The sequence below is a fragment of the Macrotis lagotis genome, chromosome 2 (genome assembly GCF_037893015.1).
Source record: "Macrotis lagotis isolate mMagLag1 chromosome 2, bilby.v1.9.chrom.fasta, whole genome shotgun sequence".
Lineage (NCBI taxonomy): Eukaryota > Metazoa > Chordata > Mammalia > Peramelemorphia > Peramelidae > Macrotis > Macrotis lagotis.
Window position 1 is genome coordinate 242,407,976 of NC_133659.1, and position 25,783 is coordinate 242,433,758.

The 25,783-nt window shown below is 41.0% G+C and overlaps 2 protein-coding genes across 2 annotated transcripts; one reads left to right on the forward strand and one right to left on the reverse strand.

The window, feature by feature from the left end:
* Nucleotides 1–4,182: 4,182 nt before the first annotated feature.
* ATP1B2 (ATPase Na+/K+ transporting subunit beta 2) lies at nt 4,183–10,191 on the forward strand. The gene is made up of 7 exons (XM_074225514.1): nt 4,183–4,344; nt 6,249–6,377; nt 6,673–6,777; nt 6,889–7,094; nt 7,316–7,372; nt 8,192–8,290; nt 8,452–10,191. Exons 1-7 carry the CDS (start codon nt 4,233–4,235, stop codon nt 8,617–8,619), a joined length of 876 nt encoding a protein of 291 aa, XP_074081615.1. The 5' UTR covers nt 4,183–4,232; the 3' UTR covers nt 8,620–10,191.
* Nucleotides 10,192–11,913: 1,722 nt separating this feature from the next.
* Nucleotides 11,914–24,016, reverse strand: TP53 (tumor protein p53). The gene is made up of 12 exons (XM_074225515.1): nt 23,995–24,016; nt 20,418–20,523; nt 18,515–18,610; nt 18,146–18,176; nt 17,832–18,035; nt 16,999–17,185; nt 16,782–16,894; nt 16,572–16,681; nt 15,383–15,519; nt 15,199–15,272; nt 13,529–13,635; nt 11,914–13,132 (listed from the first exon to the last, which is right to left on the reverse strand). Exons 3-12 carry the CDS (start codon nt 18,580–18,582, stop codon nt 13,048–13,050), a joined length of 1,116 nt encoding a protein of 371 aa, XP_074081616.1. The 5' UTR covers nt 18,583–18,610; nt 20,418–20,523; nt 23,995–24,016; the 3' UTR covers nt 11,914–13,047.
* Between the last annotated feature and the right edge of the window lie 1,767 nt (nt 24,017–25,783).

Consider the following 25,783-nt stretch of genomic DNA (forward strand, 5'->3'; position numbering starts at 1 on the left):
TTTTTTCAATAAAAGAAAATCTTCAATAAAAAAAATCTTTTTTGAAATCTTATTTTGAATTTTACAATTTTTCCCCCTAATCTTGCTTCCCTCCCCCACCTCCCCACAGAAGGCAATCCGTTAGTCTTTACATCGTTTTCATGGTATACATTGATCTAAGTTGAATGTGATAAGAGAGAAATCATATCTTTAAGGAAGAAAAATAAAGTGTAAGAGATAGCAAAATTACATAATAAGTTAACTTTTTTTTTTTTTAAAATTAAAGGTAATAGTCTTTGTTCAAACTCCAAATTTTTTTCTCTGGATACAGATGGTATTCTCATAGATATCCTAAAATTGTGCCTGATTGTTGCACTGATGGAATGAGCAAGTCCATTAAGGTTGATCATCATCCCCATGTTGCTGTTGGGGTGTACAGAGTTTTTCTGGTTCTCATCTAGCTCAGCATCAGTTCATGCAAATCCTTCCAGGCTTCCCTGAATTCCCATCCCTCCTGGTTTCTACTAGAATAATAGTGTTCCATCATATACATATATTACAGTTGTTCAGCCATTCCCCAATTGATGGGCATTCACTCAGTTTCCAATTGTTCAGTCATTCCCCAATTGATGGGCATTCACTCAGTTTCCAATTCTTTGCCACCACAAACAGGGCTGCTATGAGTATTTTTTTTGTTGACCTTTGGACGTAATTCCAAATAGCTCTTCATTGAAAGGTTGGATGAGTTCACAGCTCCAATGTATTAGTATCCCAAATTTCCCACATCCCTTCCAACATTGATCATTGTCCTTTCTGGTCATATTGGCCAGTCTAAGAGGTGTATTTCTCTAATAAGTAGTGATTTAGAGCAGTTTTTTTTTTTTTTTTTTTTTTAGGTTTTTGCTAGGCAATGGGGTTAAGTGGCTTGCCCAAGGCCACACAGCTAGGTCATTATTAAGTGTCTGAGACCGGATTTGAACCCAGGTACTTCTGACTCCAGGGCCGGTGCTTTATCCACTGCGCCACCTAGCTGCCCCTAGATTCAGAGCAGTTTTTCATGACTATGGATCACTGATTTCCTCTTCTGTAAATTGTCTTTGCATATCCTTTGACCATTTGTCAATTGGGTAATGGCTTCTTTTTTAAAAAATTTGACTCAGTTCTCTGTGTATTTTAGAAATGAGTCCTTTATCAGAAATACTAGCTGTAAAAACTGTTTCCCAATTTACTACATTTCTTTTGATCTTGGTTACAGTGGTTTTGTCTGAGCAAAAGCTTTTTAATTTAATGTAATCAAAATTATCTAGTTTGTTTTTAATGATGTTCTCCATTTCTTCCTTGGTAATAAACTGCTTCCCTTTCCATGGATCTGACATGTAAACTATTCCTTGATCTCCTAGTTTGCTTATAATATTGTTTTTATGTCTAAATCCTATATCCATTTGAATCATATATTGGTGTTGGTCTAATCCAAGTTTCTTCTGTTATACTAACTTCCAATTTTCCCCAATAGTTTTTATTGAAGAGAGAGGTTTTTAGCCCAATAGTTGGACTCTTTGGGTTTATCAAACAGCAGATTACTATAATCATTTCCTGCTATTGCACCTGGTCTATTCTACTGATTGACCACTCTATTTCTTAGCCAATACTAGACAGTTTGATGACCGATGCTTTATAATATAATTTTAGATTTGGGAGGGCTAAGCCACCTTCTTTTGCACTTTTTTCATTAAATCCCTGGAAATTCTCAACTTCTTATTTCTCCATATGAATTTACTTACAATTTTCCCTAACTCATTAAAGTAATTTTTTGGAATTTTGATTGGTAGGGCACTAAACAAGTAGTTTAATTTTGGTAGAATTGTCATCTGTATTATATTAGCTCGGCCTTTTCATGAGCAGTTGATATTTGCACAGTTATTTTAAGTCTGATTTTATTTGTGTGAGAAGTGTTTTGTAATTGGTTTCAAAAAGTTTCTGAGTCTGTTCTGGCAGGTAAACTCCCAGGTATTTTATATTGTCTGAAGTTACTTTGAATGGGATTTCTCTTTCTAGCTCTTTCTGTTGCATCTTCCTAGTCATATATAGAAATGTTGAGGATTTATGAGGGTTTATTTTATGTCCTATGACTTTGCTAAAGTTGCTAATTATTTCTAGTAGTTTTTTAGATTTTTTGGGGGGATTCTCTAGGTATACCATCATGTCATCTGCAAAAAGTGAGAGTTTTGTCTCTTCCTTCCCAATTTTAATTCCTTCAATTTCTTTTTCTTCTCTTATTATTGAAGCTAACATTTCTAATACAATATTGAATAGTAGTGGTGATAATGGGTGTCCTTGTTTCACCCCTGATCTTATTTGGAATGCCTCTAAAAACATTTTTAATAAATATATCAATAGGATTTGGTGACTGATGGTATAAAAGAGAGGAGTACCATTCGTAAACATGGAGAATTCAGGAGGAGGAATGAATTTAGGAGAGAAAATGAATTTATTTTTGGATATGTTGAGTTTAAATTGACAGAGGGACATTTAAATGAAGATATTCATGTGGAATTTTGACAATCAGATCTGGAGTTCAGAAGAAAGATTGAAACTGGAACTAAATGTATACAAGATCATGAAGTCTCCTATTTGCAATTTTAAACTGGAGTTAACTTGGGATTTAAGAAGGAAGACCTATCATAGTTCAAAGGGGAGGAACAGAATTCCAGGAAAGAGAAAGAAATCTCTCTTTACATTCACTTTTTTTTTTTAGGTTTTTGCAAGGCAAATGGGGTTAAGTGGCTTGCCCAAGGCCACACAGCTAGGTAATTATTAAATGTCTGAGACCGGATTTGAACCCAGGTACTCCTGACTCCAGGGCTGGTGCTTTACCCATTATACCACCTAGCTGCCCCTACCTTCACTTTTTCTCCACTGACTACCTTATTTGACTTTTTATGGATGCCAAATCTCTGATTTTCTCTGTCTAGATCTCAGTTTTTCTCTCTCTTTCTTTTTGTTTCTCCTTTTCTTCATCTATTTCAATCTCTATTGATTTTGTCTTCCTCACTGATTTCTCATTCTAAGTATTCCTGCAATTTTTTTCTTCCCCTGGGAATGACCTTTTCATAACCTTTCCCCTGTCTCCTCATTTCTCTCCAATAGTTTAGCAGGGTACCATGAAGTAGTTTTATAGTAATGGACACCTACCAAAGGGTTCAAGAAGAGGTGTAGACAAATTGGCAGTTGAGGTGCTGGCATCCGCGAGTGGGATCTCTTTCCCCCAACCATATTCACCTCTTTCAAGTCCAAGTGTAGCTGTGGGGTGGGGGCGGGGAGCGGGAGGAGGAGGAGGGGGTAAGGCAGGGCAAGAATTGGACCAGAGAAATGACAGGATATTCGTGAGGATGATGTTAACAATACTAATATTCAGGACAGAATGGCTTTGCCCCAGGGACAAGCCTGGAGGGGCGTGGCCTCACCATCTCTGCATATGCATGAAGCTGGCCTGACCATCGCCTAGGAGGTGGAGCCTCTGGGGGCGGGCCTCCGCCCTCCCACCCCGCAGCCCCCTAGTATATAGAGCAGCCGCCGCAGCCCCCATTCCCGCACTGCTGAGCAGCTGAGCTTCCCCCCGCGACCCCCGCCCCAAGTCCCGCTGCCTCCCGCACCGCTGCGCCCTGCATCCCAGTCCCCCTACACCCTAGCAACCAGCCGCCTCCACCTCTGCTCTGTGCGTCGTCGCGCCTGCTTTTTTTGCCTTCACCATCGCTAATTCCAGATTTCGGGGGACCCCTCCTTCCCTACTCCACGACGCTTCTTCGCACCCCAGCTCTCCTGACATCCTCGTCGGGTCGCTTGCTATATACTCACCCACTGTTGCTTCTCCATTGGGCTGGTTTTGGGGGGTCATCGCTGCCATCTTCCCTTGAGTTTTGCTTTTCCCACTGTGCGTTGCCTGCCCCCCGTTTTTGTTGCCTTTAGTCCTGTGCCCAGAGCCTTTTTCTCCATCTCCGCTGCAGTCCGTGGTGCTCCCGCTGCCTCCGCCGGGCATCGCACCCGAGAATTGCAGGCAAAGCCTCCAGTCCGGTGGGGCTGGGCTCCAGTCCGGTGGGGCTGGGCTCCAGTCCGGTGGGGCTGGGCTCCCTGGGGGTCTTCCCAGCCCTTTGATCTCCGACTTCCCCGGAGGTGTCCTCATCTGGCGCCCCTCCTCCCGGCCTCTGGTCCCCCTTCTCCAGGCCTACCTAGCCCCCAGCCCCGGAGACGCAGAAATGGTCACTGAAAAGAAGAAGAAGACCGGTGGACAGGTGATGGAGGAATGGAAAGAGTTCGTGTGGAACCCGCGGACTCACGAGTTCATGGGTCGTACCGGGAGCAGCTGGGGTACGAGGCTGGGGGGCAGGGGTCTCGGTCTCTGAAGGCAATACAAATGAGGGAGGGCTGAACTGGATGCCTTGCTCTGCTTTTCTGGCCCAGTGAGAAGGGGGATTGGGCTAGGGGTTGCAAAGAGATCCCCCCGATCAGGCTGGCCAACCTTCTCCCCGTTCGGGACCCTGACATCCAGTTCTTTTCCCCCTGGGGATCTGGGCTTTGGGAGCTGGATTCATTGGGTCTAATCTTCCCGGCTGCTGCGGAGGTGGAGAAAGTAGGTCATGGCTGCCTTCTCACCCCCCATGGAGCCCCCACAAGCTGGGGTCCATAGCGTTCACATGTTAGTTTTTTTCCTCTCACCGGATTTCTTCCTTTTAAAATGTTTTTCCCTTTCCTTTCTACACCCCCCCATGCTTTCCTCTTATGCTCTTTCCATCATACATGAAGGACCCCCCCTCCATCAAACCTAGTCTATTTTTAGATCAAGCCCCACTCCATAATATTGAAGTATTCACCAGTGCGCAGGTCCTGGATCCTATGCTGGCTCCCCTTGGGTCTAAAGAGTTAGGGTTTGGTGGTGAGAATGATCTTCCACTACTGTTTGTATCTGGCCCAGATTATTTTAGACTTCGCATGTGGGCAGAGGGGCCTGGAAAGTAGGGGGTTAAGTTTAGAGTTGAATTGCCTGTGATCCTAAAGTTTGATATTTGAGGCTTTTGAAGTGGAAGTGGCAGTTGAGTTTTGATTGTGGGATTTGGACACTTGTGTTGAAGTGTGAAGTTGGCATAGACTTGAGGGACTACATACAGTAATATCAAGTTGCATCACATTTCTTCTTGGTGATAGTAGTTTCCTTAAAATCACCGAGGAAGAGCAATTTGGGATCCTAGACCTGCATGATCAATATCAAGGAAACTGAGCAGATAATGTCTTGATACCTCCTTTGAGTTGAGTGATTGTGAAATTTCACTCAGAATAAGTCAATTTGGAATTTGGATAGGCTTGAGAAGACAGAGTTGTTACCTCTGTGTCATTGTCAATAGACTTGATTGCATGTTTTTTGGGAGATTTAGGAGAGGTTTACATTCTGCAAAGTTATCTAGCAGTAATAGAGTATGTAGGTTATTTTGTATGATTGTAGTTTGGGTCTAGTAAAAACCAAACCAACAACTAATGATATTGTACCATTAATCACTATTAAATATCTGAGTATGGTTGTTATTTTATTCCTTTTGTTACATGTGTAATTGTTCATTCAAAGGTGTGACTGAGGAATGAAGGGAAGTGAAAGTGTAATTGGTATAGAATGTGTATTTTTGTGGTATGTTGTACATGTGTTGAGGGAGTTGCATAACACTTCTGAGTATTTAGACTTATGGCCTGGAGTGGTAGTTCTGGAAAAGTTGCAAGATGGAATTTTAGGGATTGAACACAAACCTGTTCCATCATAAGAATTATACAGGTTTGGCTGTTGTGCCTTTTTCTTGAGGGAAGGCTTTCTGAGGTTGTAGTTTTGAGATTTGAGGTTTAGCAAGATGGCCGTGCCTTTGGGGTAGCAGCAAAGGTGACAAGTCAACAAAGATTTTAAAATTTACAGTATGCCAGGAGCTGAGTCTATGGTCTTGTGGATCTTTTATAGAGTTAGCATTGTGTTGGCTTGATGCGTATCCATAGGACTCTAGTTGTCCACCATAATCGTATACATAATATATGAACTTGTTGCTTCATGTTGGGAAACTAGTGGGGTTGTGTGTGGGGGTGACTTAGTTGCTGATCTGGAAGCCAGCAGGGAAGGAGGAAGAGCAGAGTTGAAAACAGCGGGGAGTCAGGGGCTGGGGCCAGATGCTTATGTCTTGGGTGACCTTTGAGGTCTCTTCCAGAATCAGTCTTTTAACCCTTACTTCCCTCCTTTATAGCCTGTGTCATCCTCTTCTACCTTGTCTTCTATGGGTTTCTGACTGCTTTGTTCACTCTCACCATGTGGGTCATGCTACAGACTGTCTCAGACCATGTTCCCACATACCAGGACCAACTTTCAACACCGGGTAAGTAAATTTTCCTTTCTTCACCCCAGGGTGAGCCTACCTATTTGACCACTCCTCCCAGGAACCCCCAGATAAGGGATTTAGCCTGACCACACTCAATTCTTCTGCCCCACTGTGTGCCCTAGAGGGTGATGGTGGCAAAGTAACTACAGTGCAATGGAGAAAGATGCCTGTTTTTACAACTGACCTCCCTCAGCCTCCTATAGAACTTGAATTTCCCTTAGCTAAGTTCATTCCTCTTGATTCTTTTGCCTCTTTGATCTCATGTTCCCTATACCCCTTATGCTTCCTTTAGGTCTAATGATTCGTCCCAAGACAGAGAACCTTGAAGTTTTGGTCAATCTCAGTGACCCCAACAGCTGGAACCAGCATGTGCTGATACTCAATAAATTCCTGGAGCGTGAGTGTGGGGTTTAGGTGCTCAAATTCCTGAGGGAAGGACAAAGGATGGGTAGAGGGAAGAGAGCTGGAAAGACATATATCCCATCTACAGCTTTCTCTACTCCTACAGCCTACAATGACTCAGTACAGGCCCAGAAGAATGATGTCTGCCGCCCAGGGCACTATTACGAACAACCAGACAATGGGGTTCTCAACTATCCCAAGCGTGCTTGTCAGTTCAACAGGACACAGCTGGGTGATTGTTCAGGGCTTAGTGACCCTACCCATTACGGCTACAGCACTGGCCAGCCTTGCATCTTTATCAAGATGAACCGGGTACTACAGGCAGCTGGTTTTCCTGGAAGATAGCACTGGGGCTTGGGTGTGATGGGATGGGAGACAACCACTAGCTCCTTTGCTCAGAATTAATGGGAACCAGTTTTTTTGGGTGCTTGCTTCCTAAAAGGAAAACAGGGGCTTTGGGGAAGAGGTGGATTTGGGGTTGGTGGAAGAGGAGCGGGAGGATACCTAACATTACCTCTCCCTGCTTTTTCTAGATCATCAACTTCTATGCAGGAGCCAATCAGAGCATGAATGTTAGTTGTGCAGGAAAGGTGAGGCTGGGTAACTTCCAAGTTTCACTGCTTTTATTATGGTTATGGTTACTATCATTCATCTTTCTTTCTTTTTCTTTCACTCAGAGGCCCAGAAACTACAGGGATAAGGGGGTAAGAGGACCTAGTGGCTAGACTGTAGGGGAGTGGGGAGTCTTGGAAACTCATGAAGTTGGCCTGGATCCCAAGAGGCTTCCACACCTGTTTAGTTTTTGATTTAGGATAGCTCCTGGTGCTTTAGAAGCTTCCTATGAGTAGAGACAACTCCTTTTCAAAAGCCTAAGCTTATTAGTGTCACTAACTTTTCTTCCTCTTCCTCATTTTCCATTTCCTTTTCTGTCCCCATCAGCTTTCTCAATTTTAGCAAAAAAAGTAAAGGATGCCTATTCTCTATTCACATCCATTTACTTAGGAACTGCTACCTCCTTGCCTCTCCCACATCTCCCAAACCTTACTTCTGCTTATTGCCCTCTTACATCTTTATTCTTTTTTGACTCTGCTCCAGAAACCTGTTCCTGAAGAAAGGGTAAGAGCTCTAGGAATGGGTGGGGAAGGTAGAAAGTTAGTTCCATCCTCATGGGAATGGATTTAGTTTAATGTGATAGATGATCTCATATGATCTCCCCAACTGTTGGAAGACTAGATTCCTTCACTTGAGGCTAATGAGAAGGGAGACAGGATATGAACAGAGAGCTCTGCTCAGAGTTGATTTGTTTTTCTCTAATCAATAGTGATTTAGAGTATTTTGCTAATGGAGAAAACTTTTGATTGCTTGGGTCTTTCATCTCTAACAGTACCATCCTGTCATTCATTCTTCAGCGCAATGAGGATGCCAAAAATCTTGGTGACTTCATTATGTTCCCTACCAATGGCAACATTGATCTGATGTATTTTCCCTACTATGGCAAAAAGTTTCATGTAAGTCCAATGGGGGTTGGAGGAGGATCTGGAATCTTTCTTTTAAGGGGAGGATGGTTGTTGAGTGTCCTGAAAGGAATTGGGTGGATCCCCAAAGGTAAGGGTTAAATTGAAGTGAGATGCTGTGGTTCCTTCACCTACTTCTCTATACACCTCCACAGGTGAATTACACACAGCCTCTGGTGGCTGTGAAGTTCATGAATGTGACTCCCAACGTGGAAGTAAATGTTGAGTGCCGCATTAATGCTGTCAATATTGCCACTGATGATGAGCGGGACAAGTTTGCTGGCCGAGTAGCCTTCAAACTCCGAATAATAAAAAAGACCTGAATCTACTCCCTGTAGCCCTCCCTCTCCCTGTCTCCTCCAGGGCTTTATGGAATATGCTTTCTGGATGCCTCCTTCCCTGCCTGAGGACCTTTCCCTGCCTCTCCTCAACACCCTTCTTGCCCCAAAGGTATTTTTTTACTACTGAGCTGTAATTCCATCCAAGCTTTCTCAACTCCCATCCCATTGGGTGGCAGTCATTTTGATTCCTTGGAAGAATACTTTCTCCCTCTGTAGCTATGCGAAGGTTTAGAGCAGGACAGCCATCTTTGCCCCTTTACTGACAAATTTGTTTCCAATGTCATCAACTATGATTACTAGTGGAGTACACTGATAATTAATTACCTTATTTTTATTTCCAAGAATAAATCCTTTTCTCAGTTTCCATGGCTTCCCTAGTAGTGGTGGGGAGTGTGTCCTGTTAGCTAGGGTTACTCTTCTGATTACAAACCCATCTCCCCTTTCCCCAACCAACTTAGTGATTTGGGGACGATTTTGGGGAACCTGTCTTGATCCCCCTTTCCAATTTGCTCTCACCAAAAACTCTTTAAGTGGTCATTTTTGAGTTGATAAAGTTTGTCAAATTTTCCTCCCATCTATTTTACAACCCTCCATGTCTTCCTGAAGTCTTTAAATTGCCATTTCTAGATCTCCTTTCTCTTCTAATTCCTTCCTTCTCAGGTGGATGTCAGAGTTGAAAAATGGGGTGTCCTCTCCCATCCCCTGGATTTCTAAAGGGGGGGTATTTAAGAACAGGGATGTCATTTTTGTCCCCACTTGGCTGAAAATTCCCAAACTGTCCCTACATCATTCCTTTCTGATGTCTTCTATAACCTGGCATCTGCTACTCCAAAGATTGGAGATGCATCATTGCCTTATAAACCTCCCTTCACCAGTACCACCACTCCTCCCACTTCCATTTTCCCAGTGCTTTGGGTGTCTATCCTGAATTGACTTTGCTCCCTGTGGCCATTTTGGAAACTCATCTGGCCACATCCTTACCCTGTATTCCCTCCCCTTGTGCCCCCGTAGTCCAGCTTTTCTTGGTATGTCATTGGCTAAATCACTAACACTTCCTTTCCATTAAGTTCCCCTCTTTTTCTAAACCCTCTCTGCTTTTTTTAGCTCTGTAATTCCCATATTTAAAGAGACCCCCTGCTCAGTATTTTTTTAATCACAGAAGTGTTTTAATATTTCCCTTCCTCTTTTCCAAACAAATCTATTCTTCCCTATTAATGCTGCACTCTCCCTTCCCTTTTCTCTTGAAATCAGGCAAGGCCTGGTTTCAAATCCTGCCTTTGATACTTACTACCTGTGACCATGGGCAAATTTCTTAATCTTTTTTTTGAGCCTGTTTCCTCATCTGTAAAGTGGGGATAATACCTGTAATCCATCTCACAGGGTTGTTGTGAGGTTAAAATGAGATAATGTAAAACATAGCTAGATATGTTGTCAACTATTATCTTTCTCACCCAACTGTTCCCATTTCCCCTTACCTCTGGAGCTCCAGAGGTCTGTCTACAGTTATTTAATGCTTTTGTCAGATCTACTGTAAAAGATAAAAGTACAATATGATGAGAGATTATATACATATATACACATATACATATATATATATATCACACATCTAACTTGTCTTGTGTCATATTTTTTTCTATGGTTTTAAGAAGGAAATGATCCCATAGGGGTGGCTAGGTGGTGCAGTGGATAAAGTACCGGCCCTGGAGTTAGGAGTACCTGAGTTCAAATCCGGCTTCAGATACTTAATAATTACCTACCTGTGTGGCCTTGGGCAAGCCCTTAAACCCCATTTGCCCTGCAAAAACCTTAAAAAAAACATGATCCCATAATGGGAACTAAGGCCAATTGTTTATCTAAGGACAGTTCTTCAGATTATTTAGGCCACTGGTTCCTCATTTCCTGCCTTGTGGCACATTTCCCATTCCTTGGCCTCTCTAACTTGACCTTTGTTCCTCAATTCAGGTAGAATTAGTGGAATCATCTGTATGGATTCATTCCATTCAAAAGAAGGCTTAAGTTACAGCCAAAGCGAGTGACAGAGGAAAGATTTGGAGTATGCTTTGGTTTTGAATCAGTACTGTCAATGCTTTTGATTAGCCAGCACTCCTAGTGGAGTGGGAGAACCAAAGGCTGAATGTACCCTGGAAGATAAGGGGGATCAGATTATGACCCCAAAGATGCAAATGTAACCCAGTTTCACCAAAGGTACAAAAGTTTTGTAGGGAGTTCTTGTATAGTTGAAGCATTTGGCTTTAAATTTCCTGGCAAGGTCTCAAGATTTAAGGGGGTTAGCCAATTCCTAAGATTTCTCCTATAGGAATCTAGAGCTTTACACTGTGTTCATGAGGTGTGTTATTTGGTTATGGATTCTCAGGCCTTGTCAACCCAAAACTCTAGAGGTTAGACATTGATCCTGACCACTTGGGGCTTCTTTAGGTTCAGAGACCTAGAGAGGTGCCCCTCTCAAGATACAGAGTGAAGGAAGCTAATAAGCATTTTGGAATTGTAGAACTAGTAAGCTAGATAACTGGGAGAAGGGCAGCATCCTTCTTTCCCCAACTGTCAAACTTGAGAACAGAACAGGGAAACACTGAGCTTCCCCCTAAACCAACCCTGCCTTCCCATCCCCAAAAGTCTTTTCAAAGGTTTTCCTGGCAGAGTTTAAAGCTTCAATTCATCTAATCGCCTGGCACTCAGCCCAGCCTGAAGAGATGCCAGATTTCCCTCCCCACCCCCATCCTAGCTCCCAGCTCTCACCTCAGCTGCCCCTACATTCTCCGGGTACACTGGGACAGAAGCCCCCTAGCTCCTGCCTCAACCCGAATTTTGTAGACCTATTGTTCCCATCCCCCACTCTGCTAGTGAGCAGATGGCCACCCTAGCTGCGTAGCTTTGCTAAATTGGACCTTTAAATCCCATAATCCTTGAGGAAAGGCAGATGAAGGGATAGTAGTTCCATCCCTAGGGAAGTAGAAAGGGCTGAAGCTCAGAATCCCTCCCCCTCTAGTCTTGCCCTCCTGGGGAAGGGGACAGTGGAGAGGATCTAGAGTTATGAAAAGACCTGGGGGGGGGAAGGGCAGGAATAAGACAGCCCCCCTCATTGTCATGCAACCCACAGACTGACCCAGTCCCCATGCTTTGTTTTACTCTTGGAAGTTGGAGCCTGTTCCCTCCCCTTCACAATTTCCCCACCCCCCACACTTTTCTGGTTCCTTCCCTCTACTCCTCTAGTAATAGCACCTGCTCCCCCCAGAGGCCCCGTGCATTTTAGCATCATCAGATGGACAAGTATTAACTCTTTATTTGAAAATAAGACCTTCTATAAAAATAGCAAAAAAAAAAAGATACAAAAAAAGGGATGATAGTTTGTGGAAGAAATTGAGGAAGCATCTGTGGGAGTGGGGAAAAGGAATAGTTCTCCTTTCTTTAGAGTGTTCCTGAGAATCTGGGGCTGGAGCTGGGGTTCTTATATCAAACCCCTTTGGCAGTCTTGGTGAAATTTACGGCTCCCTTCTCAAAATGTTTGTTACTTACATTCATCATGAAAGGAAATGCTAAATTTCAGTTAGAGATGAGTGGAAAGAAAACTTTACTGACCCTGTGGTCTATGGATTCTAGCTTAAGGCTAGGGGGCACAAAATATTTTGGAAAAGCACATTCCAACAGATATTTCAGAATCTAAATCCTGGGGATAAGATGGGAAGAAGACATCTCATTTTGTCATAGATGTCAACCCATCAACAATTATTTGTGACTACCATCCCTCACCTTACCAGGCACATATATCTGAATGAATACACAAACACTTTCCAAAGTAATAGTTTTAAGAAACCATCATGGCTCTAGTCTAGAAAGCCAGTACCCATCACTTGGGTGTGCTGGGTTTAAATCCTATATCTTGCTTATTATCGGTAATCTTGAGTTCTCTTTCCTTAGTCTATGATTCCAATGTTCCTACCATTTGTATTCAGAACACTTTTCTTTTTCCTCTTTTAAAGGGGTGACAAAGTGAAGGAAGGCAGCAAGGTGGTTCAATGGATAAGAGAATCAGAAGACCTGGGTTAAAATTGGCACTTCCTAACTATGTTAGCCTGGGCAAATCACTTAACTTCTGTTTGCTCTAATCCATTGGAGTAGGACACAGCAAACCACTTTGCCAATAAAACCCCGTAGGCAGGATTGGAGTGCTGTGGTCCATGAGGAATGAAGAGCTGGATGACTGAACAACAAAATGAGGGAACATGGACTAGGAGAGAGAGGACTTGAGAAAGGCTCTGCACTCCTTTAATGAGGAACACTTCAAGAAGGGGGAAGGCTAAAGATTGGAAATTTCCAAAGGTGAGAGTTCAGAGGAAAGATTTCATGTGAGAAATAAGAAATAGAGGGGTCCCTGGGGTAGGAGTGGTTATGTCAGTCAGAATCAGGAACTTCACTTTTCACCAAAAGTCTCTTGCCTTGACAGGGAGTAGAATCTCCTCTCTTGGACTTCAATTGGCTGCAGAAAAGACATAGTTTAGAGGAGATAAAACTGGGAAAACATTCACAGAAGCTCACTAAGCACTTATTAGGCACTTTCAGTGCGCTGCTCAGCACTATACTAAAAAGGACACATGGTCTCTGACCTCAACATCACTGGGTTCTCTTAGGAAAGAGAGGTCAACTTGAAAGGAGTAAAGAAACCAGGGTGAGCATTATTGTTCAGGCTACATTAAGTACTAAAGGAGTTTGGGACAAGAGAAGATCCTTAATGGGATGGAATTTTATCAGGAAATGGGTTTTATCAAGGCTAATTTCATCTTTGCCAGCTGTACTCTGACTCCTATGGCCAACCACACACAGGCTGGGAGGGACTTAACTTGGAAGGAAGCAGAAGCTGGCCTGGGATACCCACCTTCGGTGTGGACAGTTCCCCTCAGGTTCTTTCCCACTGTGAGCTTCTTTCAGTTCCAAGGCTTCATTTAGCTCTCGGAGCAGCTCATAGCGGTGGCGACCTCGGATCTAAGTGTTTGTAGAGAGAATTGAAGATGATGACATGAAAACAGGTATATACTTTAACTATGAAAACCTGTTTGATTGTTGTTTTAGGCACAAATCTTTGCTAAAAAGTAGATTTTGTAACTATTATATTCTATAAAAAGGGGAGTACTTAATAGTCTTTTTTTTGCAAGGCAATGAGGTTAAATGGCTTGCCCAAGGTCACACAGTTAGGTAATTATTAAGTGTCTAAGGTCATATTTCAAGTCAGGTCCTCCTGACTCCAGGGCCAGTGCTCTATCTACTGTATCACCTAGCTGTCCACTTTCGGCTTTAAAAAAAAAAAGGAATAAAAATAGCTCTTAGAGGCTTCTTCAGTTTACATGGAAAAATGTCTCTATAAACCATCACATTGCATTTTTTGGTTTTGAACTAGAACAGGATAGTTTCTCTTAAAGATGTGATAACAGATTCTCCATGGGCTTCCATCTGCCCCCTCCCATGGAATTTCATTTCACAAACACTTGTTAAACACCCAAGGATAAAGCCTGTCAAAGGTCCTGGTTGAGGAAAAAGGACTACATGTGTTTGAACTAAAGTCAAGTTGTAGAGCCCTGCCTGTTACTGAAGGCTGTAGTCCAAAGTTAACAGAATTAGGATGAGTTAATGAAGGAAAGACTCAAATCAGTCTATGTAGAACACAAAGCTTAGAAATGAAAATGGGGTATCATATTTGACTTAAGCTCCCTCTCCCAAAGCCTCATTATGACAATGCTTCACTCTAGCTTTCTGATACTGATACATTGACTAGTTCCTGAAAAAATAATACCGACTGCTTATTTGCAATTAGTTATGGTGAAAGAAATAATTCCAAAAATGTACTTTACATGAGGTGACTACCTATAAAGAACTGTTTTTATGAATAAGAGAAAAATCATTGGTAGCATCTTAAGTTCCTGACCATAGGTGACCTAGGATGGAGGCACAAGCACCACCGGGTGGACATATATACTAACTGCAGGCAAAATACAAGTAGGAAAGAATTCACTCAGTGCTGGCTTTATAAACAACCTAAAACTTTAAGTGATACAATAACTAAGGTTTAAAAAGTTTTCTTTCATCAACTCAGGTAGGACAACTATCACTTCCATTTTACAGATGCAGAAACTGTAGATTGGAAGAATTAAATGACTTGCTCATAATTATACAACTAATACATATCTTAGCTAGGTTGGTTACTCAAGTAAGTTTCCTTACTCTGAATTCAACACTTTTCATCATACCACACTTGTTGGCAGAACTCAAAACCAAGAAAGAGGACAAACCTGGAAAGACTTAAACCAGCAAGAGACTGAGCTACTCTGAGGTCTCTACTTAAATCACTATCTCTCCTGGATAATAACAATGGGATGAGTTGGTGTGGTTTAACCTAGCTTCTTACTTGTCCTATCTTAGATCACCTAGTATTCTGATCTGGAAAGGGTCGCAGACTTCCCAACAAGAGCTGACAGAAAGGCAAAGACATTACAGATTAAAGAAGAACCTTGAGTATGAGGTGAAAGCAGGATAATGTCTAATTTATCATACCTGGAGGGTAAAATATTCCCCATCCGATAGCTTCTTTTTAGCCTTGGGAGTGCTTCCAGGAGTTGTGGGCAATGCTGGAAGAGATGGACAAAGGCAAGTCAACAAGTGGACTCTCTTTTTACCAGTCTGCCTCCCAGTCTCCAGGTCTCTGGTCCTTCTAACACAATCTCTTCCCCATTCATACCACGTTTATTGCTCTCAGAAGATGGTTGTGGGTTGTGACCTCCCTTCTTGCGAAAATTTTCCTCCTCAGTCCGCCTATCTCTTCCAGGGCAGGCACATACACGTACTTCAAAGCTTCGACGTCCAAGAAGTTGACCACTGAGGAAGAGAGGGATAGAAGAATAAATATTCATGTATGCCTCCCAATTTTCTTTATGTCCTATCCTCTCCCATCCCACCCCCCCAAATAAAACAAAGGCATAGGCAGAAAAGTCACAAGTCAAAATGTTCTTTAAGTCAGAGAAATTGGAGGTATGAAGTGAGAGAAGAGTAAAGAGGAAATTTGAGTGAGTGAATGTGTGGGTATCAGTGAGGAGGAAATCTGGAAAATTAGGAACTCAAAAAAATCATTAATGATTTTTATTTGCAATTCTTATTTAATAATAGCTTATGATAAAATTCAAAAATAGGGCACCCCCAAAATCTCCAAAGCTGTTAAAATTTAAAACTGCACTAATTAACTTTTGTATTGCTGAAATAGTGCTCTAAAGGAGACTGATTTTTTCCTAATTCAGTTCAATAAATATTAATTAAATATTTATGTACAAAATTCCATGGTATCTTTCTTTTCAAAAGAAATGGTCGAGATGAGCAAATTTAGAGAATCCAAATGTTCACCTGTGATAGAACATTCTGAGCTAGTATAGGTCTGATCAGTCACAGTGGGACACACTGTAACTTGATAAAATGATATAGTGATGTCATTTTGGTCCTCTTTTAGAATGAAGAGAAACCAACTACGGTAAGCAATGGGGATACAAAGATGAAAAACAAAACAATTCTTGCACTCAGCAAACTTTCAATTTAATTGGGGGTGGAAGTGTGTGGAAACAAATTAGATATGTATACAAATAACTAACACAAGGAAGGATTTGAAATCCCAGCAAAGTAACATTGGGAAACTTGTGGAATGAATTATTCCTAGCAGATAGATGAAGGAAGGATACTTTTAAAGGGTGACAGCTTAACTGGGTCAGAAAGAAGGGGTTAGCTTTGAGAAACATGAGGAGTCACAGGGAAAATGGAGAGGGTAGTTGGACTCTGAAGTCTAGGAAGATAAACACAGACACAAAGAATGAGAGAAGGGACATATATAAAGAGATATATCTGGGATTCTCTGATGGGGGGAGAGTCCAGAGGGCAGACATCACCTGGAGTCTTCCAGGGTTATGATGGTGAGGATCGGGCGCCGGTTCATACCCCCCATGCAGGAACTGTTGCACATATAGTTGTAATGAACTGTAGTACAATCACAGCCAACCTGGAAGTAAGAAGACCCATTATCTACTCAGTTACTCCTCCCCAATAGGTCATTGTTGAGAATCCCTGTTTCCTAGAGAACCAGGGGCTCTGAACCATACCTCTGGGGACTCATAAGGAATGGACACACTCTGTCGCATGGTGGTGGCATCACTGAGATATTCAGCCCGTAGGTTTCCTTCCACCCGGATCAGGTGCTGTGGGGGTGCCAGGACTACAGGGCAAAGTAGGAAAAAATGTTAGGAGGGTAAAAACTAAGAGCAGCAGGTTTTTCCTCCACTCACTACCCCTCCCATGTTGGGCTACCTCTGGTCTCACCATCTATGTGCTCAGTGCATCGTTCATGGTGGGGACAACGCTTAACCACCTCAGTCATATGTTCTGACTTCTTATAAATAGCCATGGCACGGACTCGAGAACCAGCAGGTGGTGGTGAGGTAACCCAGAGCTGGACAGGGCAGGTCTTGGCCAGCTGGCAAAATAACTTGTTCAGTTCAGGGGAGTACTGTGGGAAAATCCAAAATAAAGCAGAGTAAAGAGTAAATATTTATTGAGTGATCCTTACACTCAAGAAATACAAAACAAGTAAAACAGTCCCTGCCCTCATGGAGTTTTTGGTCTGATAAGACATTATCTCCTACAAGATGGAGGGATGGTAGGGCATAAAAGAGAGTTCAATGTAGGGAAGGGGGAATCACTTCCAGCTGGAGAATCAGAAATTGGTTCCAGGGAAAAGGTGGCATCTTATTTGGGATATAAGGAATTTTGGAGGTAGAAATGGGGGAAAAAAGGTATTCTAGGCAGGAGTAAAGAAGAGATAAAGGTTTTAAGGCAGAAGTATGTATATATATGCATATGAAGTAAAGAGCTTGGTCAGAGAAAAGTATAAATCACATACATGTTAGGAAATATAAGGAAACAAGGCTCAAAAGATAGATAAAACTATATATTACAAAGGGCCTTGAATGCCAGACTCACTGATAAGTTAAAGTCAGGAAAGTAATGAAATGAGAGATGATTAAAGGACAGAGATCAATTCCATCAGAACTCATCAAGCTCTGTCTCTCATTCTCTCTCTCATCTTCTTTTTCTTCCTTCCTCCCTTGCCTTCTCTCTAATCCCTTCTCCACCCCAACCCCCTCCCTACTAACCGTGCAGGTGACAGATTTGGCTGTTCCAGATTGTAGAAAACCAAGTCTGAAACCATACTCCCCAGGATAATCCTTTCGGGATGGAACGGTAGATGATGTAGGCAAGTTAACTTGTGGTGCAGACCCCTGAAATCCAGGGTTTTCTTCCTCATTTCTCAGCCAGCTTATATCGTCTGGTGAGGCAAACTGTATATCATCTATGTTCTAGAGTGAATGGAGAGGGCAGGGAGATCAGAAAATGAATGAGAGAAAACCCAGGTTTCCTCCCACAACCAGACTCCCTTTGTTCTTCCCTTCTCCCAGCAAGTTCATACCGATAAATCATCTGGCAAATTGTTCCATTGTCTGAAAAACAAGAAAGAAATATATGAACCTATTTTCACCATTTGTTATTTATGTTGGGGGGGCGGGGAGAATGGGGCATAGGATGACTGAACATACAGCCAAATAATAAGGGGACTAGTGGAGAGAACTGGAGTTGCTGCTTGGGCAAGACATTCACCTTTTTGAGATCCAATTCACATTATCTACAAAAAAGGCTGAGATTTGAGGGTCTCTTCTAATTCTCAAATCATCTACTTATGATGAAAGAGCCAGAGAGAGAACTTAGTGATATCTATTAAAAAGACTCATGGTCAATAGATGGATAATGTTGGGAATTTTATACCCCATCCCTCACTCACAATTTCCATAGGTCTGAGAAGGTTTCCTGGCTCAGTGGGGGCTCCAGATCTGACAATGATTCCTCCATGATAGGCTTCAGGAAGACAGTTTTGTGGCTGGCAGGGTAGAGAGGGAAGGGGAAGGGGGGTGGGGGTATCACAGAAAAGGAGGGGAGAAACAATACTATTAGGTCCAACCCTGCCCTTCTGTACCCTACAGTTTGACCATTAAGACAGTAGGTTTGCCTTTTCAAGTGTATCTACTATACTTCCTCCTTCTTTCTTTCTTTCAGCTATCAGACTGATACAAGGTGAAACAATCCTAATCACCTCACAACTATCTCCTTTCTCCACTTCAATCCTTCTCTGTCATATTAATCTTCCTAAAATGTAGGCTTGACCATATACCAAACCCCATTTAATAAACTCCTTAATCACTCAAGAACCAAATATAAACTATTTTGTTTGGCCTTTAAAAGTCTTTCATGACCTTGCTCCTTCCTTCCTGTTTTAAATTTTATTCCTTCCCTCCACTTGACAATCCACTGTCACTGGCCTCCTTGCTATTCTTTTATCAGACATTCATGGTTGTCTCCCATGCCTGGAATGCTCTTTCTTCATCCATCTCTGCCTCTCAGTTAACCTTCTGCCAGTCTTCCTTAATACCCCAAATCTACCTTGTATCTAGCTTGAATCCTCATTACTGCTTGCATGTTGTCTCCCCTCTTAAATGACTAGATCTTTTAAAGGGAGTATTTTTTGACTTTCTTTGAATCCCCTTTGTTTAGCACATAGTCTGGCACACAGCAGACATTTAATAGGTGCCTATGACTATGAATTACCCAATATCCTCAATTAAAGCAACCTCGTCTGTGCCAGATTTGTGCTTTCAATGACTACACACTATATATCCACATACACACAAAATCTAGGAGCCAGAGTCCATCATTGTTTTCATGAAGCTGCTACAGGGTACTTAATAATGGGACACACACACACACACACACACACACACACACACACACACACACACACTACAATAAAGACAAATTTTTCAATGAGTTTTATAAAGACAAGATGCTGTGTAGGTAAGGGAATTAAAAAGTACAGTTTCAAAATATTCAGGTTTATTATCTTTTGAAAAGCTAGTTTATTTCAAATCTTTCTCCTTATGAAACGACATTGCTAGACGCCTTTGTTAGGAAATGTACTGGTCTATGCCTATGGATCATACTCCTATTACCATACATTTTTAAACTTGGAGTCAGGATCCCTGGGGATGAGTACTGACTCCATTGATTAATCACCATGTGACCTTAGAGAAAATCATTTCACTGTTCTCCTGCTATAAAATGCAAAGAATTTTGGTTGTAATATGTTCCAAAAAGGACCTAGGGGGATCCTGGAGAAAAGCTGCATGTTCAGTTCTATGTAACTGCAAAGAGCTATTGTGAACGAGTATGAGGACCTTTCCACCATCGGAGATCTGTACAATGGAAGCAATTCTCAAACCATTGGTTTCAGGAAACCATTCCATTCCCAATCTTAAACACTGCTGAGGACTGGCCCCAAAGAGCTTGGGTGGGTTATATCTCTCAATATTTACCCTGTTAGAAATAAAAATATCTTGGTATTATTTTAAAAATAGTTTTTAAGTGAAATCAGGTTATGGACCCTCAAAAAGTGTCTCAATGACCTTCAGGACTGAAAACCATGGTTCTAGAGGGTCTCTTTACTATTAAATAGCCAAAGTGGCTTAGCTCAGTTCTAGTAGGGGTTTCTAATCAAATTGAGTGTAGAAAGTTTTCAGGAATTCTGTCTTCTGACTTACATACAAGCAGTTGGGAAAAGAAATTCAGAAATTAAGAGGTCAAAGTAAAGGAGGTTTTCCCAAGAGATGATGAGAGTCACTCCATATACATACCGTGGAAGGAGCAAGGGGAAATGCTTGAATTGCTGGTCAAAAAGTCACCAGAAGAAGATGAGGCCCTAGTACACTGTTGAGGAAGCTATGAATTGGCCCAACTCATCTGGAAAAAAATTTGGAATTATTTTTGAAATGACTAAATTTGATCCAGTGATCTCTATACTGGGCATATACTTACAAGGAAGGCAAAAACAGAAAGATCTCACAAAATAAAAATAACCACATAGCCAACATTTAGCTATTATTCCCCCATTAATTAACTAATTAATTTTTGTAGTAACAAAAAACTGGGGACAAGTATCCATCAACCTGGGCAATAGTTGAACAAACTGTGGCTAATGAATACCACTGTACCAGATAAACTGAACAATAGTTCTAATGGCACAATAGCACAAGTAATTCAGAGAAACGGGAAGATTTGTATAAATGCTTATTTTCATCAAATCCTGGTGGAGCACAAAAATCCATATAACAAAAAGTAATGGAGGCAGAGCTGTCCCTAAGCTACCAGATCTGACAGGATCTTCTTCCAAGATCAAGGATCCCCTTACTCAATGAAGAGCTGCCTTTAGGGATCATGGGAGGGTATTATGGAGGGGTACAATTCATAATCAGTCAGTTTCAGAAATGGTCAACGCCAATGACTGGCACTGTCAGAAGTGCTTTGATGTTCTCCACAGGCCATAAGAACTTTGTCACCTGAGGGCTTCAACAGGCTTGTTCAGAACATTTATTCCAAGATAACAAGAAAGCTAAGGAGCTGTGATTTTTCAAGCATAGTTCTCTCAACAGTCACTTACAGGAGTGGGGTGTGTGGGTTAATACAGCCAATTCCTAAGTTAATTTACAGGTCTAACTTAATAACATATAAATCAACATTATAAATCAAACAGAAGTAATACTATCATCAACATATGGTGGGTTAATTATAACTTACATGACTTTTATTCTTACAGCATTAAATAAATCAAATTTCTACTTAATTCACCAATACAATAACTGAGACCCATTAAGTCACAATGAATCGAATAAATGCTAATTAAGTTGAACTGGGACATCAAAATTATTTTCACAGTGAAAAGTGCTAGGGCTATAATTAGCAAAGCAAGACAACCTCTGTTCTCAAGCTAACAAATTCTGTTTTCTTTCTTTGTTTGTTTTTTTTGGCTAGGCAGTGGGGTTAAGTGACTTGCCCAAGGTCACACGGCTAGGTAATTATTAAGTGTCTGAGGCCGAATTTGAACTCAGGTCCTCCTGACTCCAGGGCTGGTGCCCTATCCATTGCACCACCTAGCTGCCCCAAAGCTCACGAATTCTAACTGGAAGACAAAACACATAAAGGAAAGCTGGGCTGCAGAGTTCAAAAATGCTGGCTTCTTTAGAGTACACCTCAGGGAATACTGGAAGGGTTGGCTATAAGGTTTTAGTCTTTAGGGCACACCGACAGAGCAGCTGGTAAAGCCCAGCAAACTACACAAACAATATACAAATTGACTAACACAATATAAATAGAAACTACTAAATTACATCAAAATTAATATTAAATGGAATGTCCAATCTCAAAGGACCAATGATGAAACTCTCCTTCCTCTTGGTAGATAGATGGTGAATCAGGGAAATAGAGTGTTGCACATGATGATAGACCCAGGCACCATAAAGATTTTGTTTTGCTTAACATCTTTTTGGTTACACAGAAAAGTTTAGTGTGGGATTGGGGAGGGGAGGTTATTAGGAAACTACTATCACCGGAAAAAACATCAATAAAGCATTAAAGAAAAGAAAGGAGTATGAGGATGACCAAAAGGAAATGTAGAACAAAGAAGGGAACAAATATAAATAGGAAAAAAGGACCATTAATTTCAGGATAAAAGGGTGTGTGTGTGTGTGTGTGTGTGTGTGTGTAATTACTTTTCTTGACAACAGATTTACATGTTACACATGATCAGAGTCTCTACAGTGTGCAAAGGATAGGATTTGGCACTAAATAGAGTAAATGACTTTCCCTCAGGGACAGTATTAATAAATGTTAAAAATTCAATTCAAACCTTCTTCTGACTCCAATTCTGACACCAGGCTCTCCTTGTTATTGGGATAAAATACAATTAGGCTCTAAGAAGTTAATTGAGGAAGGCAGGGTGGAAGATAATTCAATTTTTTGAAAACCAATTCAATTGGGGGCAGCTAGGTGGTTCAGTAGAAAGAGCACCAGCCCTGGGGTCAGGAGGACTTGAGTTCAAATCTGGACATGGACACTTAATAATTGCCTAGTTGTGTGACTGTGGGCAAGTCACTCTTAACCCCACTGCTTTAATAATAAAAAAGAAAACCAATTCAATCCTAAAACAATTCTACAATTATTAAATTTCTAATATCAACCTAGATGTTACCAATTCTACATTGTTTCCAACTAAGTAAGACCTTCCCAGTTTGTGGTCTTCTGTCATAACCTTTGAGAACACTGGGATATCATCCCACTATAGAGTATCAGGAAGGGCTCTAGCAGAATTTGGTGTCAATACTAGCAACAAATCCTTGTCTGCTAGGAGGCTAGTTTTGCCCTAGATGAGTGCAGATATGGAGGGGATTCAGTGCAAACTAACATTGAAAAATACTTGAAAGGCTGTTATTGTTCTTGCTGGGGGAGAAATATAACATTTCCCTCTAGAGTTCTTCTCTAATGTCATCCCTCAATTGGGAACCCATATTCACACATAAACCCTGGAGGTAGTGCCTATCAAATTAGAAAGCCTTCATCTATAAGTCTAGATGTTATGTTTATTTTCTAGATAAATTTGAGAGCTTTGCCAACAAACTGGCCACAGCCATGGTGAAGGCCATGGCAATTCTAAACTCTCTGTCAAATACCATTCTGGGGCAACTAGGTGGCGCAGTGGATAGAGCACCGGCCCTGGAGTCAGGAGTACCTGAGTTCAAATCCGGTCTCAGACGCTTGATAATTACCTAGCTGTGTGGTCTTGGGCAAGTCACTTGCCATTGTCAAAAAAAAAAAACCATTGTGATCAGACTTTTTTTGGTCAAGTGTAGTACTTATGGAGAAAATGATGTTGGACAGATCACTTAACTTCCCAGGATCCTTATCTGTAAAAAATTGAGAGGGCAGAACTAGTTGAATTCTAAGGCCCCTTTCAGCTGTGATCTGTTTTAATGCTAATTTAAACTAACTTGCTAATAAATCTTTTACTAAAAATCAAACACTAACATTGTTCCTGACCAAGTATTTATTCACACATATTCTCTCTCTCTCTTTTTTTAGGTTTTTGCAGGGCAAATGGGATTAAGTGGCTTGCCCAAGGTCACACAGCTAGATAATTATCAAGCGTCTGAGACCGGATTTGAACTCAGGTACTCCTGACTCCAGGGCCGGTGCTCTATCCACTGTGCCACCTAGCCACCCCTTATTCACACATATTCCAGGAGATCATTATTATTCAGAAATATTAACTGAAAGCTAGTGGAGGGAAGAAAAAAAGAAAAAATTTACATGAAAACTGTTGTATATTTGGAAGGAATAGCACATTGTATATGATAGACTTGCAATTTCATGTGCAATCACCTTTTTTTGCTGTACTGTGTTATGGAAATGTTTCCTTTGTTCTGTGAATTGAAAATAAAATAAAATTTGTTATACAAAACAATGAAAAAAAGAAAAGGAAGTCTATTATCTGTAGAAGTTTGAGTCTGGTACAAAGCCCTGGGAATACAAAGTAGTATAAAATATTATCCCTACTCTTAATAACTTTGCAGGGTATAATATGTATATAAAAAGATAAAAACAATAAAGACAGTTGTTAAGGTTCTAAAAAACTGCAATACTATAAAAAAGCCACTTTATAAATTTTCTCAACAAATATTAAGTGCTTACTATATATGGAACACTGTGTTAGAAAAATTCAAGGAAAACAGAATAGACTGTACAGGGAAAAATTGTGAAGTGAGGAATAATGTTGTAGGATTTTCAAGGGGACTGGGATTCTACCAGGAAAACCCAAGAAGGATGATGAATGGTTTAATTTTATTAAAATAGATGAAAAAATAGCAGAAGAAAAGGCTGGATATATACTGTGGCTCTAGAGAATGACATTCAATTTAATTCAACAAATATTTATGAATCACTTAATATATATATAGACACTGTGCTAAAGATCAGGTACAAGTATAATTAAATAGAAAGTAAAATGATTTTGCTTCAATAATGAGGGCAATTCAGTAAAGGTCTCCTGGAGCAGATGACACTAGAACTCTGCTTTGATAGAATCTAGAGATTCTAAGAAGAGGACATGAAGGAGGGTTTTCTAATCTTGAAGTACAGCCTGGACAATGTTAAAGGGGCAAGAGATGAAATCACATATTAAAGGAATATTTAGCCAATTTGAATGGACTAGAAAATATTTGTAGGGGAAAGAATAGGAATATAAAAGATAGGAAAAGTAGGTGAGAGACAGCTGATAGAGGGCATTGGAGAAGTTTGCATTTTATTCTAGAGACAACAGAAAACCACTGGAGTTTTTTTTTTTGGTTAAACTAAGGGAGCTGACATGATCAAATCTGTGTATTTGTAAAATTAATCTGGCAGCAATGGGGCAGCTGAACTGACAGACTTTGGAGCTGAGAGAATTTGACTAGAAAGGGTCTAATATGATGGCAAGGCCTGGCAACTAATTAGATGTGGTAGTTAAGAGGAAAAATCGGGGTGCCCTGGATAGAAATAGGGCAGTTTGTTTTTGAAACTTTTTTGAAGCCCTATTTTGGATATGTTGAATATAAAATGAAGAAGTAGAATTTCCAGAAGGCAGCTGATAAAACTGGAGTTTGGGAAAGAGATAATCAACAATAAATCAAGAAGCATTCATTGGGCACCTACTATTTGCCAGATATTGGAGATGCAAGTACAAAGCATAAAATGTCAATCACACTTATTCGTTATATATGAAGTGAAGAGTAATCCCAAAGTTTTGAGCAATTAAGAGATTAAATTCTATATACAGAGAATAAATACAAAAGAGTTAAATAAAAAGGAGGGACAGCACTAGCACTTAGGAGAATAAGGAAAGGCTACAGAAAATAGTGTTTGACTGGCGCAAAATGAAATGTACTTGTACAAAGTAGTAGCACTATTGTAGGATGATCAGCTGTGAATGACTTAGCTCTTCTCTGTGATCCAAGACAACACTGAAAGAACTGATGGTGTCCGAATACAGATGAAGCATACTTTATTTTTCTTGAGTTTTTTTTTTGGGGGGGGGTCTTATGTTTTCTTTCATAACATGACTATTATGGAAATATTTTGCATGACTACGCGTTTATAATGTACATCAAATTTCTTGGTTTCCTCAATGGGGATG